The 19,063-nt window shown below is 43.5% G+C and overlaps 1 protein-coding gene across 1 annotated transcript; it reads left to right on the top strand.

Annotated features, from left to right (window-relative positions):
• The first annotated feature begins 6,892 nt into the window (after positions 1–6,892).
• On the top strand, positions 6,893–13,321 carry LOC120951326 (dual specificity protein phosphatase 18). Its single transcript, XM_040369984.2, has 3 exons — positions 6,893–7,495; positions 11,879–12,125; positions 12,199–13,321. The coding sequence occupies exons 1-3, from the start codon at positions 7,299–7,301 to the stop codon at positions 12,526–12,528; spliced, it is 774 nt and encodes a 257-aa protein (XP_040225918.2). The 5' UTR covers positions 6,893–7,298; the 3' UTR covers positions 12,529–13,321.
• The last annotated feature ends 5,742 nt before the right edge of the window (positions 13,322–19,063 follow it).

Below are 19,063 nucleotides of genomic sequence, written 5' to 3'. Positions count from 1 at the left end.
TTAGCGAATCGTTGACAGCTTTGCTGATGTTGCTGAGTGGAACAAACCCCGCACCGCACCAACTTATGAAGCGGTTGGCAAAGTGGATGAGATATGAGTGGGGTTCGAATTTGGTAGGAAAACTATGTATTTATGGCGCAAATATTTCGCTGTGTGGGAATGAAAAGACGTATAAAACTTTATGCATATCAGCACATCCGTCAGCAAGCCTGTCGAAAGCGAGTGTTTTATTGGGTTTCGGGTTTGTTCATTCATAAAAATTTGAGCCGAACCCATGGAGACGCCCAGTGATTCACACACATTCACAGCAAAAAGGGCTGTGGGAAGGAGGGTGGGGGGGGGGTGTTGAAACGAATTGAAGTGGACGATTTTTTATAGCATCGTTTTGGAGCAGACAGGCAAGCATCCGCACACATGTGTGCACATGGTTGTGGGGCACATTCCGCATCAAGTTTACGAGGGGCCAGGCTGCTCCATCGAAACGCAGCAACGATTTGCAGCAAGCGGCGTAGTTTACTAGGGAAATATTGCGTGCATTTTCTTTGTTAATAATAATATATTTGTTACATGAAAAGACTTTGTGATCACATTTATATATTCTGTAGTAAAAGCTTTGGTAAAGAACAAAATAATAAATTAAACTATTTTTGCTATTTATTATTTTTTTACTATATATTTAATTTATTATTACATCTATTTTTACAAAACTTTGCCGAAATTTTAGCTCTATAATGCATTTTCATTAACAATAAGGCATTTCTATAGTACAGTTGGTAATTTGCACTACTTAACAAGCCCGTCATGGGTTCAATTCTCAAATGGACCGTGCCCTCGTAGTAAGGACTGACTGTTGCGTGGTGAATAAATCTGAAAACCCTGAATAGGCCGGCATGTCTACGCAGGACGTTACTACAATAGGTATAAGTAAATAAAAGAAGACATTAAAGTATCGATTTTTATTCCAGAAAAAAATCAATAATTCATTCTACACTAGTTAGTAAAGTTTTACAAATCCAAAAAGACATTAGCACAACTTTTGAGGCTCAGGAAAAAAATATTACAGGATTTAAATTTGATTCCCATTTATTTTCATAGTTTGTGTTTATTGATGTACACACTAAGCGATTAAGCTGAACTGTCTACAAGCTAAACGCATGAAGTGTAGTGTTCAAAAACAAACGACGCCTCTTCCTGAACCATCCACTCGCGACCGAGGACAACCAAAGGGGCAAGAGAAACCATCCGAGGGGATTAATAAAAATATTTTCAAAAAGGTGAATCGGTCTAAGCGTTTTCGCAAGGTGATATTTTATTCTCCCCAACAACGTGCATGAGGCGCACCAAGCCGACGGCATACAGCATGCGGGAGGCGTTTGCATTTCATAAGTCGGTGGCGGCGACGGCGAGATGAGTTTGGTAAGAAAGATTTCCTCATTTGTTTTCCAACTGCGTATCTACGGTATGCACACCGCAAACGGTACGTAACGGTCAAACGGTCCGAAGCGAGCCCGGGCGAAGGAGCGTTGTTGCTGCGGCGGCTGCTGCTGCTGCTGCTGCTGCTGCTGTTGCGTCTACAATCTGTTCGGCGAGCTATTTTGATCGTCGCGCGCATTTCTTCACATTAAAATTCCATCCAGCGAGGGAGTCGGGAAAACAGGGAACCTGTTCTAACTTATGGGTTGGGAAGCTGACCGAACGATAGAGGCCGGGAGGGAACCGAGGAAAGGCCTAGGAAAGGTAAGAGGGTGCGTAGGCAGTGTTATGAATGCCACAGGGGAGATAAAGTCAAAATATTTTTGCTACCCTAAAGTTTATGATGCCTCGCGGGGAATACGTCTACAGATGGCAGAAAGGGTCGGTTGTAGCATGTAGCAAGTTACAGTTGCATTTAAAAAAAGTTACAGTTGCACTGAAAAGGGTTCCTTGCTTGGTAGCAACCCTAAGGAACAGCTGTTTGAGTAGATTGGTGTAGGTGCACCGATCATCTGCTGTAAGCGTGCCACAAGCGGCGCGATCACAGCCAGACGAATGTCAGTGTGATGTCAGAGTTCAAGACACGCTTCGGGCTCACGATCGTTATCGGGCGTTGTTGTGTGATCTTAAGCCAACCCATTCCCCCCCCTCCCCCCCCAATCAGGCCTAAATCAGCGTCTGTTGCCTGACAAGTCGTACGAGCGTACGCGCCAGTCCGTTCCGATGGCGGGAGGGTTTTGAAAGATTTAAGCACTCAACCGTCAATCAGGACGCGAAAGCAAAACCATTGCCCAGTTTTTTTTATACCCCATTTGAAGTCGCAAATCTATCAGGGTGTGAAATTTCACGTCTCAACTCTCCCAGGTTGTGTCTGTTTTTTTCTTACACGTTTTACGAGTTCGAGGTTCGATTATGTAAACCGGTAAGCAACCATTCATTTGTGACAGGACACTAAATATAGCAAGGTATTATTTAAATCTGCTAACTACCCTTATTTGCAGTACCAACTGCTTCACCTCCTCTTCACCAACGCTCTTCGCCTTTGTGTGGAGGATGGTGTGTCTCATTGGGACTGTGTGGGGCCACCTGAAAGCGGTAGCCGCCAGTGGGAAATGTTTATTCTAGTCCATTCCGTGTGAGGAAGCGTAAAAGGGAGAGGAAAGCGACACAGGAAAAAAGATTGAAACTACCCCCAAACACTCACAACCCGCCAGCCATAGAGCGGGGAGGGCATTTTATTTTCGTACCACGGATGTCACTTTCCGTGGGGGTGGCGGCCGGTTAGACAATCTTTTTTTAAAACAAACAAAATATTTCACGGGGAGAAGGAGGACAGAGGAACGGGAACGGGTTGGTGTGCGCATATAAAGTGTGTAGAAAATAGGCGCTAAAACCGCATCACAAACTCTTCCGATCTGGTTAGATCAAGGTTAATGAATAAATCGTACCGCGATGGTTGATGACGCTCGGTACAGAAAGGGGTTGCGTGTTGTCCCACACAAACAAATCCACCTCGATCGACCGGTATGTTGGGATGGGAGCGAGTGGGGAGAGTTTCGCAGTGGGCCAAATTGACGCAATAAAATCGGTGTACTATTGGTGCGATTAAGTGGAAGAAACGCCGGTTCCTAGAATTGTGTTTAGCGACGGCGACAATCGGTTTGTTGTTTGGCCCCTCGAACGATCCTTCCATGAGGTAAACACCATTAACAATGTGTTGTTTTTTATTGTGAATATAGGTTTCAACGATACACCATGCAAACAAGAATTGGAAAACAGACAAAACAGAACACCATTCATTTTACACTTTTTTTTTGGGCAGAGAAAAAGGCGAAAACAACAACGCACACCAAGCTGCCTGCGATGCAGATGGCAAACAAACTCATCCGTTCATTGACTCGGCACGATTGTTGATATCGTATTTTGGGGGGGCGTGCAAGACATAAAAGAAGAAAGGTTTGAACTGAAAAACAGCACTTTTGCATCAACAACCTCCCACATTGAAGGGAGGGAATAAAATAAACCAAACGCAAAGATGCGTCCGCTTGCATTCCACATCCACATTTTATGCTTCATCGTCTGGCAAAAGTGCAATACATTTGTTTGCACCTCAAGCGGCTCTTGATTGCTGATCTCAAAACAATTTCGCATCGAAGTGTTTCTGTGAATCTGAAAATGTGCTTTTTTTGTTGCTTTCCTTTGACACTGATAGTATTTCACCATCGCGGGATCGTATAAAAATGTTGTAAATTTAATCACAAACCTGTAAGTAAACAAATAAAGTTGTCTCGGAGGGCGAAAACAGAGTGGTAGCAAGCTGCAATTTCGCTTTTGTTTCTGAAGAGAGGAATAGCAAAAACAGAAAAAAAAACCACATCACAAACGATCCACAATGCTGTGTCGCTTGTGCGAACGTTAATGCATTTTCTATAGCGCTTTATAGCTGCGTTTTCCATTCCTCGCAGCGCGTTTGCCATAACTCATTTTCATCGTGCTGCTGCGTTTCGAAAGTGCAGCCCATGGGTGAGAAAGTGAAAAAACAAATTAACTGCCAGCGTGGAATGTGTGCAGTTGCGTACTTTTTTTTTTGTTTGTTTTTAATATGCTGCTGCGTTCGGTGGTCAGCGTAGGATGCCGAACGTACCGATGTAGTGGAGTAAATATATAACCGTCCACGGTACTAAACGGTTTGTTTATTTGATTACTTGCGTGTGGTACTGAGAGAGGGTGGAATTGGAAATGTTTGCAAACTGTTTGAGAATCGGTTTGGTGTGATCTTTAGGGAGGGGCATATTTTTATAATCCTAAAAGGGAGATCTTAGTTTGACTTTTATACACTAACTTTGGGGCCCTTTCCGTTTGAAGTTCGTAGGCTGAAATTTCAGCCTGTCAGCTGTTTGCATTGTATAGCAGTTTTCGAGCAGCTATCTAAGTGAGTATAATACACAGGTGGGCTTATCCCAAGGTGTATGAATTTAGAAGGCTGATTTTTATCGCTTCTGCTTCTGAATGAAGATTTTAAGAGTGTTTTGGGTATTCGTCAAGCCTCCAGAAAGCTTGTTTGAACAAAAGTTTTCACCCATTCTGTTAAAAAGTGATATTCAAATTTGTTTTTTTTTAAACATGCTATGAGACCACCTGGACTACATACACTTTGATTCTAGATTCCATCAACTGATATCTCTAATGCACCTTGGGATAAATGTAAACAACACCGTGTTTTCGAGCAGGTACTCGAATCTAATTCTAGCTTTGAGGCTAGAATAATCTAGACTGAACATTGCAGGCAAGTTTTTTGTGTGGTTTTGTATGGAGTGTTTACATGATTTCAGCCTCCAACTGTCAAAAACCTAACTAGAATCGTGAAGGCCCTCTTTAATGGAATTTGGAAGGAAAGGATCCGTTATTTGATGTGATTATGGAAGATGCTCTTATAATCAAAAATATTAAGGTCATCGAACTTAGTCGTAGCAGTAGTGTATATGGCTTTTATAGCACTTAAAACGTGCCTAATTCAAGGAAAATTCAAAGGATATTTGAAAATATTGTGTAGCGCATTGCAATGCTCGCAGGGTTTCAGAAGCTCAACACAGACATGAATTACACATAAGATTACAATAATCATAAGACTTGGTCATATATGTATGTATATATATATATATATATATATATATATATATATATATATATATATATATATATATATATATATATATATATATATATATATATATATATATATATAGGATAAGCTTAATATAAGAAACTGAATGTTCAGGCTAAGTATAAAATGATTATTACTTAAGAGAATTTTTGAAAAACATTCCATAAAATTACGATCCGGTCAAGAAGCTTTTGATCTTCTTTGGCGATATTATGGTTAATATAAACGTTAAATTTTATTACGCTCTGAAGTCCATTAACCTTGTAGGAAAGAAAACGATTCTAGACATATTCATAACATTGAAACGCGTAAAAAACAGCCCAAAGAATTCCAAAGAAATTATGAACTTACATACACACTCATACACGGTGGGTGATGATGGATCGTGCTCAATCGGGCAAGAATGTGGTCCTTAAAACCCATCGCCCCTCTACCTTCATTGACCACTCAATCAACCTTACACGCACACATGAAGGGGGGCTAAACACGCCGAATCTTCGATGAAAAGGAATTTGCACAGCCCACTCACGCACACACACACAGCTGCAACAGTTCGCCAGCCAGTATTGCACACTGTTGCATTTTTAACCTCAATTTCTGACACCTTCTGGTTTTCGGGGTGCGAACGCATCCATCCCACCGTTCGGGTATAATAAAAAAAAAAACATTCTTGCAGTTTGATTCGAGATTCACTCACGCTTTTGCGTGCTAGATCCCCACCTTTCATTGCATTCCACAATCCCTCCCTTTCCTCCCCCCCGCCCTCTACCCCTTTCCATACCAGCGATCGATCATATTGATGTCTTAACCGTGTTGGCGTTCGGTGCTCCCATCGTTGAGGGACGCCACAAAGTGATCGTCTGTGGCTGTGTACCGCCTTCCCCTTTCCCCTGTCCCACTCACCAGCGCGTCCTTTTGCGCGCGCCGGCGTTTAAAAATAGTGTACCATCGTACACAGTTTTCCCGCATACCAGCGACGATTTGAGTGAAGAGAGAGAGAGAGATAGCGAGAGTAAGAGACGTGGTTTTCACCGTGTTGTCTCTTAAGTTAGCAAAGAAGAGAGAGAGAGAGCGATAGCGACATGGCGACGTGTGCGTTTGAAATGGGCGGTTAAAGGGCCGCTTGGGATGTGTGGGAAGATGTGCGTTGAAGAATGTGGATTTTTATCGTTTGTTAATTAAAGAAACAGAACGCAAAACAGGCAATTAAAAAGCGTTTATTTGCAGCTCCAAAAAAGGAAGTTCATAGCAATGGTTTCTGGCTTATGGTGGGTTGATCAGCAAAACGTGTTGTTATTTAAATAGATTAAAACAATTTCCCATGTTTGTTGAGTTTTGCTTTGTCCTTTCCATCAAACATCAAACGTTTAACATAAATGTAAATAATTTAAATTCTTTCTCAGGTGAAATACCTTCACATGCTCCACGGTGTACCCGCGCTTAGAGAGCACGGACGTGTGAGAATAAACAGCAGGAGATGATGAAAAATGATGTTTCCCGTCTCCCACATTCCACTCATCACTGACAACAAACTGGGCGTGCAACAAGGATCGCAACACCATCCACAAACGGAGAGCGGAAAGAACATGAGAGCGTTCGTATACTATTTTATGAAACTCGTGCTCTCTCGTGCTCTCTTCTCCCCTGTCTCGCTCGTGTAGCTAGCAGCTAGTTTTGCGTTGTTTCACTCTCGCGAGGAATTTTCCGCTGCTACTACTACTACCTTCGCCACCTCAACCCATCAGCCATCCGAATAGGTTTTGCTTATGGTAATCAGAGACGACGACTCACTGCGGCATTCAGGCGCGTTTAGTGTATTTCCACCCTCGAACCCAGTCGTACACAAAGCAATCGAGAGCTGCTGAAAGTAGTAGAACGTAGTAGAAGCTGCTTTTCCTCCCTGCATACCATTCGCATACTAAGTGCCACGCTCTATGTGTCTGTGAGATAAACCGGTGGGAAGGTTTAACAAACGATTAATTGCTGATTTCGTGTCGTGATAGCAGTGCGCAACGATTTCCCGTAGCGTTTCCGCTCTGCCAACCGTGAAGAGCTATTTAACTACGTACCATTAAACGCGAGTGAACGCAAAAACAAAAACATTGTAAAGTGATCAAATTCCACCGAAAAGGAACAAGTTTTTTCATTGAATTCGCGCAATATGAAGGAGATAAACATAAACAGTGTGAATCACGCGGAGCTGGTTAGCGGCTGTCAGCCTCCGGTGCCGGCCGCCGACGGCGTTACCAAGGTGATGGAGGATGGCAAAGCGGGCAATCAAATTCAGGCCCTGCTGGAGCGCAATGAAAATCCGCCCGAAGTCCTGGCCGGTACTACGCTGCATCGTCCAATGCGAACGTAAGTATGGTGAATTGATTATAGGGGTGAAGAAATTGGAAGAAATTTAACGTACAAGGAACAAGGAATGTAGGAAGAGAAAGGTGATGAAATCTTGTCTCGATGTGTCACCCGCATTGCGCATGACATGTAAATTGCGTGTGTGATGGGGGTGTGTGTGTGTGTGCAAGGCAGTGAGAGAAAAGAACGGTCAAACATCCTTCAAACACATAGGCCGATTTCGTCGTGACGGTCAACGAACGCATGGCGGACGGGATCGAAACAAAATTCTTGACCTTCACGGCCGCCTGGGCGATGGGATGGATTTAAATCATAAACGATGTGTCACCCCCGGGGGCGCAAGTGACAGGTCGTGCCGGGGTGGCGCCAAAATGAGCCGCGTTGAGTAATGCACGGTCTGTTGGTTGTTCCTGGTTCGTTTTGAATATTGTCTTGGGGCTGTCTGTTCGTCTCATCACAAGCGTACCGGCTGATCTTGACAGTCATGTAACGGTGCTGCGGAAAGTGTCTCGAAGAATAAGCAAGCAGCAAATGAGAGCTGCCCAAAAGCAACCAAAGAGTCGCTTAGAGCTAGAAACCAACCTACAGATGTGTAAAAAGGAAAACAAGGAAAAAGATACGGTGAAATGATCGGCCGAAACCGAAACGGGAAAGCAGCGAACGGGCAGAAGAGAATCGAGTTGCACAAAACCACGCTAACCTCTAAAGCCACATTCCAAGTAGAGTGTTACGCGGTTGGGTATGGGAAGCTTTTTCACTCATCTCCCCCCGTCTCCCGTGCTCGTACCTTGGTATGGGCGCATCTGTCGATTGGAATTGGTATCGTTGCACCACCGTCCTGCCATCCTGCCCGAGCAAATTCAAGGTAAAAGTCAAATTGTCGCGGAACGCGCTGGGTAAAAATAAACCCACTCCACTGAGACGCCTGTACCGTGGGGCAAGTATACGGAAAGGCATTTTGAGGACTGTTTGCTAGACCGATAGGAAACAGGGCAGCAGTAGCGATTTTACTCGTGTGGTGTCGAATATATGTAATGGTGGAATTTATGAACTAGTTAGAGCGTGAGAGAGAGAGAGAGAGAGAGAGAGAGAGAGAGAGGGAGAAATAGAGAGTGGCTTAGTGAGAACGGTAGAGCGTGAAGGTAGGAATGTTAAAACAAAAAGCGATTTGGCTCGTGCCGTTTGAAAGGGCGATCGTACAGAGATTCCGATGGACGGCACACGTGTGGGATTTTGTGTATTTTTGCTCGGGCGGGTAGGTCACGCAGGTTGACTTCCGGTAGATGTTTCTAGAAAGGTTTCAAAGGGCAAAAAGTACGACAATGGACATTTCAAGTGTAAAGTAGCATGAATGTTTTGTTTGAAGCTTAATAATTGTAGGAAAGCCGTGATCAGTTGAACTAAAAAAAGGCAATAAAGATGGTTTAAACTAGGAATTTGGTTTAGATATAGTATTATTATTGGAATAACTCATGGATGATGGATTGTACTGTCTTTCTTTAACTTACACGCTAAAAGCATACATTCCTGTATGTAAAATTCCCAAAAAACCTTAAAAGAATGCTAAATTCCAATCATTCGGTTTTCTTATCTGTTTTCAGTCTAGTGAGTGATAGAGACAACTTAATTCTAACAGAAACAATACATAATCTTTTGTCTGAGTTTTGCCAATAGTCACAAAAAAATTAAAATACCTTTTTAATGGTTATCAATGAAAAGCCTGAAAATGTATCCTAAAATCTTCTAGAATTGTCTAAACCAGATAAAAAATGTAAAGAAACTCAAAAGATTATGATTCCAGTAGGTTTTAACCGCAGGAAAAAGCTCGTGAAACCATAAAAACCAGCCAATCTGAAGCCTTGCGTCTGAAAGGAAAACAATGGCGTACATGGGTTCAACATCTGCTAACATTGTGAACAAATGAAAGTACAGAGAGTCAGATTTAAAACAAAACAAAAAACAAAAACTAATGTGAAATTTCAGCGAGGTAAGAAGGAGTTTAGTTAAATGACTAGCTCATAACAGTTTTCTGAAGAATGAACAGTATTGAGTTAGGCGTTAATCATATTAGATAGACACTTTGCTAGAATGAATGTGGATCTACAAAATGATCAATTAAACGAACACAGAAAGACTTTTAGTGGATCATTGTTTGAGAACAACTACAAGATCTATAAAAGGTTTGGTAGCGTAGAGGCTCAAGACATAAATCACAGAGGGCCGAGTGTTCCGTGCGGCGCAATATTTATCATGCGCATTACTTCGCCAGTGTCAATAAGGACGCTAATTACCTCATGTCCTGTCAATTTTTAAAAGACATTTTGGCACTGCTCCTATTCATTGCGATGGGCATCATAAATCGTGCCCACCAGTTGGCCGTTTGAAGTATCAAATAAGACTAGCGAACATCGCAAAAAGGCTGCTTTTGATCGTTACGACGCGCAGCCGGTGGTTAACGCGGCGCAAAATGTCACCTTACCTTAACCCTTCGGCCAATGTGAATCTTGTGTTGCGGGGCTTTCGGGGATGATAAACAACAAACACGTTCCGACCGAACGTACCGCGGCCCGCTGAAGTGCTCACCCGTCACCCGGCCGAGACGAATTGGCCTAGCTGCAGCTGACAGGTTGAGATTGAGTCAGCGGCATATGTTCGAGACAACAAAGCGATCCTCTTATATGTACGGCGACGTGCATTGTCGCCCGCTCGGGGGCGGCTAAACAGAGTGCATTACAGCTCCTACTTGACTCATACACACACACACACACACCTACAATATTGCAGTTGGCAGCGTTCCACGCGTTTTCGGTTTTTGGCTGCGAAGTAGTGTAGTTGAAGGTGAGAAATTGACTTACCAAGCCATTACGGCACGGGGAGTGACTGCTGCGCAACGCCTAGGCGGCGCATTCGTGGGGGAAAAAAGGATTCATTTTTCAACTTTTCAGCAGCATCAAGTGTTCAAGCCGTTGCGTTGTTTGCCTTTTTCCAGGCCAGTTCGTCAGTTCGAGTCATGTGAGGCGATTTTTCAGCACAAGCTGCTCTCCTTCTGCCCGTAAAAAACACACGCTATCGCTCTCTCGGCCTGATTTGAGAGTGTTCGCGTGCGCTGTCGTGTCACGCTTCACTTTTGGCATTTCGGAATGTTGAAACGACCACCACACCAAGTACCAGTTGGCACCCCCGTTTGACGATCGTCCCTAGGAAGTGGACGCGTGCAAAGGGACGTACAAATGGCAACCTTGTGACGACCATACGTATGCAAACGTAAGCCAACCCCATCCACAGGCGAAGGTGTAGCAGGTTTTCGAACGGTCGGTTTGTTACTCATCGACCTAAAAATTCCATTCTACTTCAGTCTCTTCCCATATCCCCGTTTTACCTCTTTCTCTCTGCACCTTTTTGGTGGAAAAAGCGCGGGCGGAAAAGCAGGAGGTGTGGCATTTTCACGCAGATGTGATTTATTTTCGTGCCATAAACGATGAGTAAACAACGCCGGGATGGTGGGCGCATTGGGGCACGTCTTTATGGATCGGAGTGAATTCATGGAGTGTGCGAGGATCTAAGAGCGCTCCTTCTTCTTCGCTTTGGCTGTGCAGGAACGATCGCTTTGTTGATCGTTTGCATTTGGTAGTAGCGTTGGCATGGAAACCCTAGCGGCTGGTTGATGCTGGTCAAGGATGGGGATGACTGTATCGGGGCAAGTGGGTGGCAGTATTTGGGTCGCGTGAGGTTAATGTGTGATTTAATTGCTTTGTTTTTCGAACTGTTTTGCGGAATAGTGCCAAAGAATGGAAGGTTGCAAATATGCCTATAGGGCGGTTTGACCTTTGCTGAGAACAATTTTCTTTATAATTGAATGAAAAATTGGAAGTTCACTTCCCTTACAATAATATGTAGCGTTTTTTTGTGTTTTGCATAATTTAAACCACATGCTAAATATTTTATAGCTTAAACTATCAAAATAACAAAACAAAATGCCCAATTCTGTACACAAATTGAAACAGTGTCATCATCTCGTTCGTACCGCTGTACACAATCTGACAAGTAAAACACGTGCCGCTGTACTGTTGCGCTTTGTCAAAGATAAGCGGATTGCATACATTTAGGCTTGATGGTGCAAATATGGTTGGGTTTGAATTTTTAAATGATTAATTTTGATTATTTTATTTAGTTCACACAGATGACCAAATTGTAGTTATTTTTATTCTATATTTGAAAATACAAGTATTTGATAATACAACTAAAAACAAACAATTTGTGTTGTTATTTTTGTTTTTAGTTTAGCAAAACAAGAAAAATTATTTGATTTTTTTTCTTCTAAAATGTATGTCTTTTCTTTTTACACATAATTGTAATCTTTTTTTTTGTTTAATTTGATTACAGTTTTTCGCCAATCAGTGGCATCTCCAAGCTGCTTAAGAACCTGTACCTCTGCGGCGGTAGTGCCGCTTCGGTGGCCATGATGCAGCAGCTCGGCGTAACCTTCGTGATCAACGCTACCACCGTTACAGAGCTGACCGACACACCGCTTCCGGCGGAAGACACACGCTATCTAAGAATTCCCGTGAAGGACAACCGTGAAGCGAACCTGGAGCGCTACTTCCACGAGGTAGCGGACATGATCGAAGAGGTAAGCAGAAACGCTTTAGCGGCCATTTCTTGAGCGTTTCACACTAACCGTTTGCCTGTCCGATTCGTTACAGGAGTCCAAAGCTGGTGGAGTGGTGCTGGTGCATTGTGTCGCCGGAATCAGTCGATCGGCCTCGCTCTGTCTGGCTTACCTGATGAAGTATCATCGCATGAGCCTGAAGGACGCGTACAACCACATCAAGGACAAGCGGCCCCAAATCCGCCCGAACGTGTCGTTCGTGAAGCAGCTGATGGACTTTGAGCAGAAGCTGTACGGCACGCGAACCGTCACGATGGTGTACTGTCATGCGCTCGACCAGGAGCTGCCCGACATTTACGAGCCCGAGTTCCGCACGATGGAGCTGCTGTACCAAAAGTTCCGACGAAACATTGCGCGGCGCTAGGAAGCGTTCGATCGTGCACACAATTTCGCAAACTTATTCCATTTATTCCCTTTTAAACTTAGTGAGCTACTAGTGCTTTGTATTACCTTCGGTTCGGATACTTAACCGTTTCGCGGGCAGGAAGACGAGAGGTGCCTAGCTCTAGCGTTAAGACGTGCGGCATCGGTTTGGCCTCACCGCTGACCAGCCCCACAACTACTGATTTATGATAGTATTTGCATCCACATAATTCTACAGGAAACACTTTAAACCTTAGGCAGGAGCTTTAATGGCCCCAAAAAAACAGCCTCTTGCATGCACATTGTATGTACTAAACTATCAATCTACTAGCTACTTAATCTAACAAGCGACAGAAGACACCGGTGTGTGAGACCGGAGACAGGATTAATTTGAGTATGGAAACAAAAGAAAATGGGAAAAAACAACAGTTAAAATTCACCATTCTTATGGCAATGGCTCGTTGGTTCGAACTGCAAAGCTAACTGAAACACCGTATGCCGGTTTTAAGACGTCAACACTTTCCTAAGACAGGTCCCACTGATTCGAAACCACGTGAAAAATTGCTGTGATTGGAAATTAATATTGATATTCGTTAAGCGGTAGGAAGGAGATTTTTGTTTCTTGCTTACTCTGCCCGCGCGGCAGACGCAGATCGGTTCCGAATTAGGGCATTGTGTCGTGTTTTTTTATGTTTGTGTTTGTGCAAACAGTAGATTTGTAAGCATTACAGCAGTACTTTACAACGATGTTGTACTTCATACTCGCAAATAAACTTGATATTCATACAAAGAGATTGGTGTGTGTGTGGGAAAAGAGGATTAATTTCAGAGAAAGTATATTAAGAATATAAGAAGGTACAAGTATAATTATTAGAGGGCGGTCCCGTGGTACACTCGTTAACTCGAACGATTAAATAACGTGCCCGCCACGAGTTCAAATCTACAATGCACCGTCCCCTAGTAGCAAGGATTTTGACTATCCAGCTGCGTGGTAATGGTAACGTTACACCAAATAAAAGAAGTATAAGAAGAAGTATAATTATTAATAAATTTAATTGTTATTTGGCACTAAAAACTACGTCTGACTTTACGAATAATGGGGTTCTTTAGCTTTGACGTATTGGTTTATCTATAGTAAGGAAGATAACTAACCGTACGAAATGACGACTAAACCACGAGACTGGTCGGCAATTTGAATATCTTGAACTGTAATTGAGCTGGCAGCACCTTCAGCCATTGTTTCGTTATTCTTCTGCCTTTTGTGCCTTCGTTATAACTTTAACGTTCAATTCGAATTGATAAAATTCGAGTTATTACAATAACTTTTCTTATTAATTTTATCAATTTCTTAATTCTTTATTCAGAGTAGTGATGGGAAAAATGAAGTTTTTGTCGGAATCGATTCCGGCTAGCTCCGCAGTTTCGATCGGAATCCGGATAGTAGGTCCGGAATCAGTTTCCGGAATCGACTCCGGAATCGGCTCCGGAATAGGAATCGGTTCCGGAATCGACTCCGGAATCGGCTCCGGAATAAGAATCGGTTCCAGAATCGACTCCGGAATCGGCTCCGGAATCGAAGTCGGCTCTCGAATCGGAAATGGCTCATAAATTAGAATCGGCTACCAAACGGAGTCAGTTTTGGCATCGCCATAAAAAAGGCGTTTGGGTCCAATCATACTACGTATTGATAACCGCAAAAATTAAAATTTACTTATAAAAGATCCATTCTCATGGAGATTCCCGGACTGATTTCGCTCCGGAGTCGACACCGGAATCGGCTCCGGAGCCAACTCCGGAATCGGCTCCGGAATCGGCTCCGAAATCGGCTCCAGAATCTTCTTCGGAATTGGCTCCGGAATCGGCTCCGGGATTGGCTCCGGAATCGGCTCCGGAATCGGCACGGGAATCGGCTCGGGAATCGGCTCCGGAATCGACTCCAGAATCGGCTCCGGAATCGGCTCCGGAATCGGCTCGGGAATCGGCTCCGGAATCGACTCCAGAATCGGCTCCGGAATCGGCTCCGGAATCGGCTCCGGAATCGGCTCCGGAATCGGCTCCGGAATCGGCTCCGGAATCGGCTCCGGAATCGACTCCGGAATCGGCTTCGGAATCGGAATCGATTCCAGCATCGGAATCGGCTCCGGAATTGATTCTGAACACGGATTCGGAATCGGGTAGGTCCGATTCCGAGCTCCCACCACTAATTCAGAGCAATTACGGTGGATATTTACATGGGCTAACGAAGTTGAAGGTATGGTAAACAAATTGCATATCTTTAGGGCTATTGTATGTTGAACAAATTGCATACCTTTAGGCGTTAGTCAAAACAAAACGAACGAGGATATACAAAATCAAAACCCGATATTTGCAGATACATCTTGGATAAATGAATAAAGCAGGAACATGTTGTTATAAAATGCTACATTTATGCATGAAATCTCTGCCGCAAGGGACAACTTATTTGTGATAAAGGATTGCCGAGTCAATGGAACACTTAAAATGATGTGCCTGTAAAACAATGGCGTTCGATAACGAGTTATTGCAGAACATTAAACCTGCCGAAAGCTCAATAGATTCTAATGCTTTAAATATGAAATATCTCAAAATCTGTTTCTTTTAGGTTTGACTAGAGAGCCACACACCACAATTTCTGGCAGAAGTGCCCATATATTGTCTAAGGTTCTAAAAATGCTGCTTAAAATATTCAAGCACATGAGTGCTATGAAAACTACATTCCAAAGTATAGATACAAAAAAACCTATTAAGCAAGTAGCTTTTGTTTAGCCCTGTTCCTATGCACTTAAACTTTTAATGCGCTTCGCAGGGTCGTAAAAACCACTGCCATCGAAACTGTTGTAGATTACACAATCGATTACAGGACGACATGTCAGGCGAACCTGGCAAATGGCGGCGTATTGCGTCGCATAGATTAAGATAAGAGTCACCGTGAAGAGTGCGCTTTCATCGTGAAGCGTGAAGCGCCATCGAACGCGGCCCGTTATCGAACAGATGTGCGAACAAAAGGCCAAAGACACAAGAGCTGAAAAGAAACGAAAAGAATGTCATCTCTAGGTTGGAGCCGGCAAGAAGCAGCTAAAAAAGTAAGGTCCGCCCCGGGTAAACAGCGCACAACAAAGCTTAACTGGACAAACCTGACAATCCTCTTTCGCTTTGCGGACGAACGGTGGGGGCAAGCAGTGGCAACGAGATGGTGAGGGTTTGCCGGCGAGCCCGCGAAGCTTTATGTTCGATGCGGCTCAGTCAATCACCTTTTCACCTACTTTTGACGACTCGACGGAGAACTCGCGCACAGTCCCGAGGCACGAAGAACAATAATCTTCCAATCTTGGCACCGGTCGGCGGCAGGCGGATGCGTACGTGTGGGTGGGTGGGTACGATTGGTGGTGCCGAGTGGGTGAACGGAACGGTATGATCCTGGTCCCGCTGGTCAGAGGAAGATAGCTGCGGTTCAGGAGGGGGTTCTTTCACCGTATGCGGTATGCGTCAGTAACGGGGGGCTGTTTTGGGGGAGGAAAAGAAAAGAAGAATAAAGAAGAATAAAAAGCAGTCAACGTGATTCGAAAGAGAAAAAAATAAACACCACTGTCCGATCGGCAGGCCAGACTGGACTCTGGGTCTGCGCAAAGAACGGGATTTTGAAAATGAAAATGATCAAAAAGCGTGACACCGAACGGGATGATGACGTGTTGCTGTTTGTTAGCGAGGAGCGCGCATTGTGACAACGCATTGTTTTTTGTCTGAAGGAGCTTGTTTTGATAAAGTTTGTGTGCTTTTTTTGGGGTGCGTTACACCAAGGCGTAATGGTTTCTTGGCTTTCAACTGATGCTTCAGTGGAATCACCAATGCGTCATTGACTCAAAATGTTTGTGTTTATAGCTGGTTGGTTTTATAGCTGTAAGAGACTCAGACTATTTTTTGTACATATATATGTATTTTTTATGTAAAATCAGAACCATCGGATGATTGAATTGTGTTTTGGCGTGAATAATAGCAAACAGCAGAGAGATTTACCTCAGATGACTTTAATCATATCTAGAAAATTTTGTTTTATTGGTCAATTTGACTACTAATGAATTTTGTGTTACACGCCCTAACTATTCGAACGAGCATATTAGGATGATGAATAGGATATTGAATCTTTAACTGGAATTGTTCTGTTAATCTCGAGTAACATTCACATAGAGGTGGCAATAAATTGAAACTCTTTTATCACCTTGTTTCATAGTTTTGATTTATGAAAAATTGATAAAAAAATACCACCATCTTGATGTCGTAACTTCGTTTTACTCTTGACCGGTAAGTGCTGTCAGGTGATATTTCTCTCATCACTGCATTGATGTGACATTTTTTTAAATTTATTGGCTGATGCTTGCTAGTTCTGCCTAAAATTATCTTCACATTGTATGCAAAACCACGTGCCTCAGGTATTAAGCATAGAATAATTAAGTCTAAAAAGGGAAATAAACACTAATTTGTAGAATGATTGCTTAGGTTACCGGAACATGTATGATGGCATTTATCTGCTGAAACACAAATGTTTTGGCTAAGATAGGATAAAGTCTTTATAAATGATCTACAAAATTGTCAAATCTACATAATCATGACAAAAGGTAATCGTTACTTAGATATAGAACATATAGGTTGATGAATCTTTCCTCTGATATGGGCTGAAATTTTAGCTTTCTAGCTTAAATCATGAAAGGGGCTTATGTTAGTAAGTCGTAAATTAGATGACTTTATTAAGGGAAATTCCTTGAATGAAGTAGGTGGAGCAGAATATTATCACCTGTTCGCTATCTGCTGTCACTGAACACGAGTCAATGCCAGTCAGTCCCGCACATGATTGACTAGGTTATTTCGAGATTTGGGCTCATGATGGCCATACTGTGAGGTCAAATACTGCACGAAAACGCTTTGATGCTGTAAATAATATATTGCCGAATTATAAACGGTTTGTAAGAACGGCCACGTAAGATCAAGGAATGAGGTATATTATAGGCATCAAGAATTTTTGCAGAGCTTGAGCCTCACACGTACAGTACATCTGTAGGTGGAACTAATTTCGCATGCAGGATCACAATGTCAATGGCTTCAAGAATGTTCTGCTCTCCACAACTGATGCTGATCTATACAACCAACGCAAAGGCGGAAGCACGTTAACAATCAAATCGATTGAAATGCTTTTGCTGTTTGAAATGAAAATGATTCACTGTGCTCGTGAAACGGCCATAAATTACTTTTGCTAGGTACGATCACTCGAAACCCGCGGCGTAGCGCTCGTACCAAATGCCTCATCTTTATGCATCATCCTGATTATTCATGGTCGGTGGAAGGATCATCCCAACCCTAGCTACCGGGTTTCCGCATGCCCGGCACGGCATTGCGCTCTTTTGCTCACCGATCAGCATCAAGTGCAGAAGATTGCACGCTTTAAAATTCATCCAGCATGGTATGGGGTGGTAAATCAGCTTGAATGCTTAACAACGACCGTTGCCCTTTGGCAAGCCCCTTTGCGAAAGGAATTCCTGCCCAGCTTCGTACCAGCACAGGTTTGATCTTGAAAGACACCTTCTGGGATGTCGCGTAACGTTAGCCGCGTGCAGGCCCTCCTGCACGCGTTGCTTTGAACTTACGGCGAACGTGTTATCGCGCGAAAGTTGAACCACCTCGGCTGATCGCACGGCAGGGAGACCCACCGGAGTTCAAGTTCGTACATTGACACCATTTCGGACGCTGCGGGCCACTTCCGCGGCGGTGGCCACATCTCGCGTTCGCGTCCGTCTCCGGCTCGCTGCTGATGCTTTAGTGGGTTGTGGGTTGCTTTTCGTGGTGTGTTGTTGTGTTGGGGCTGTACATGTGTTTCATTTTTTTTTCGGCCAGAGAGAAGGCAAATTTATGCAACATGTTATGCTGGAGGAGTAGGGGCGATCTGAGTCGGTCGGTTGGCCGGTCGATGGCTTTTTGAGTGGTGAAGAGAGAGAGAGAGAGAGAGAGAGTGTGTGTGTGTGTGACAGAGAGATAGGTAAAGAGAAAGACGGCGAGCAATGTGTGATGTGTATTAGTTCGGTCGATCGACGGAATTTGGGCGTCGTTGGGAGGTTGTTTTTCGACCCTAGCCGGACGTTCGGGTTGAGATGGTCGATAGAAATCGGTGGGAGTCCGTTTGGTCTAGCTTTTTCGACTCGTTTGGCTATCTTTGGTGTACGAATTAAGTACAATAAAATAGGCGGAATGAGAGCATGCGCGGAGCGATACAGTTATCACACTGTTTATGCTTTTATTGAACCCAGCGGTGACAGTAAAAAGAGAAAATCGACCATCCGCCCTCTTGATGCTGAAATGTGGACCACAGGCATAATAAAGCAAGGCGAAGGCTTTACATCATAATGCTTTGGAGCAAACAAACAATCCTATAAAATAACCATTCTAGGACATGTTTTTTCGAAGGAAGCTTAGCAATCGTGCATCAAATGTGTATCACGCTAGCATCATTGAATCTCAAAACCATTAAATAA

Source organism: Anopheles coluzzii, chromosome 2 (assembly GCF_943734685.1).
Source record: "Anopheles coluzzii chromosome 2, AcolN3, whole genome shotgun sequence".
Classification (NCBI taxonomy): Eukaryota; Metazoa; Arthropoda; class Insecta; order Diptera; family Culicidae; genus Anopheles; species Anopheles coluzzii.
The sequence above is the reverse complement of the archived record's forward strand: the minus strand, read 5'-3'. Positions and strand labels throughout refer to the sequence as shown.

Excerpts from the sequence above, each read along its gene's own strand:
- LOC120951326 (XM_040369984.2), top strand. The coding sequence starts at position 7,299 with ATGAAGGAGATAAACATAAACAGTGTGAATCACGCGGAGCTGGTTAGC. Across the intron at positions 7,496-11,878 it reads CTGCATCGTCCAATGCGAAC|TTTTTCGCCAATCAGTGGCA; the intron begins GTAAGTATGGTG and ends ATTTGATTACAG. Across the intron at positions 12,126-12,198 it reads TAGCGGACATGATCGAAGAG|GAGTCCAAAGCTGGTGGAGT; the intron begins GTAAGCAGAAAC and ends GATTCGTTACAG.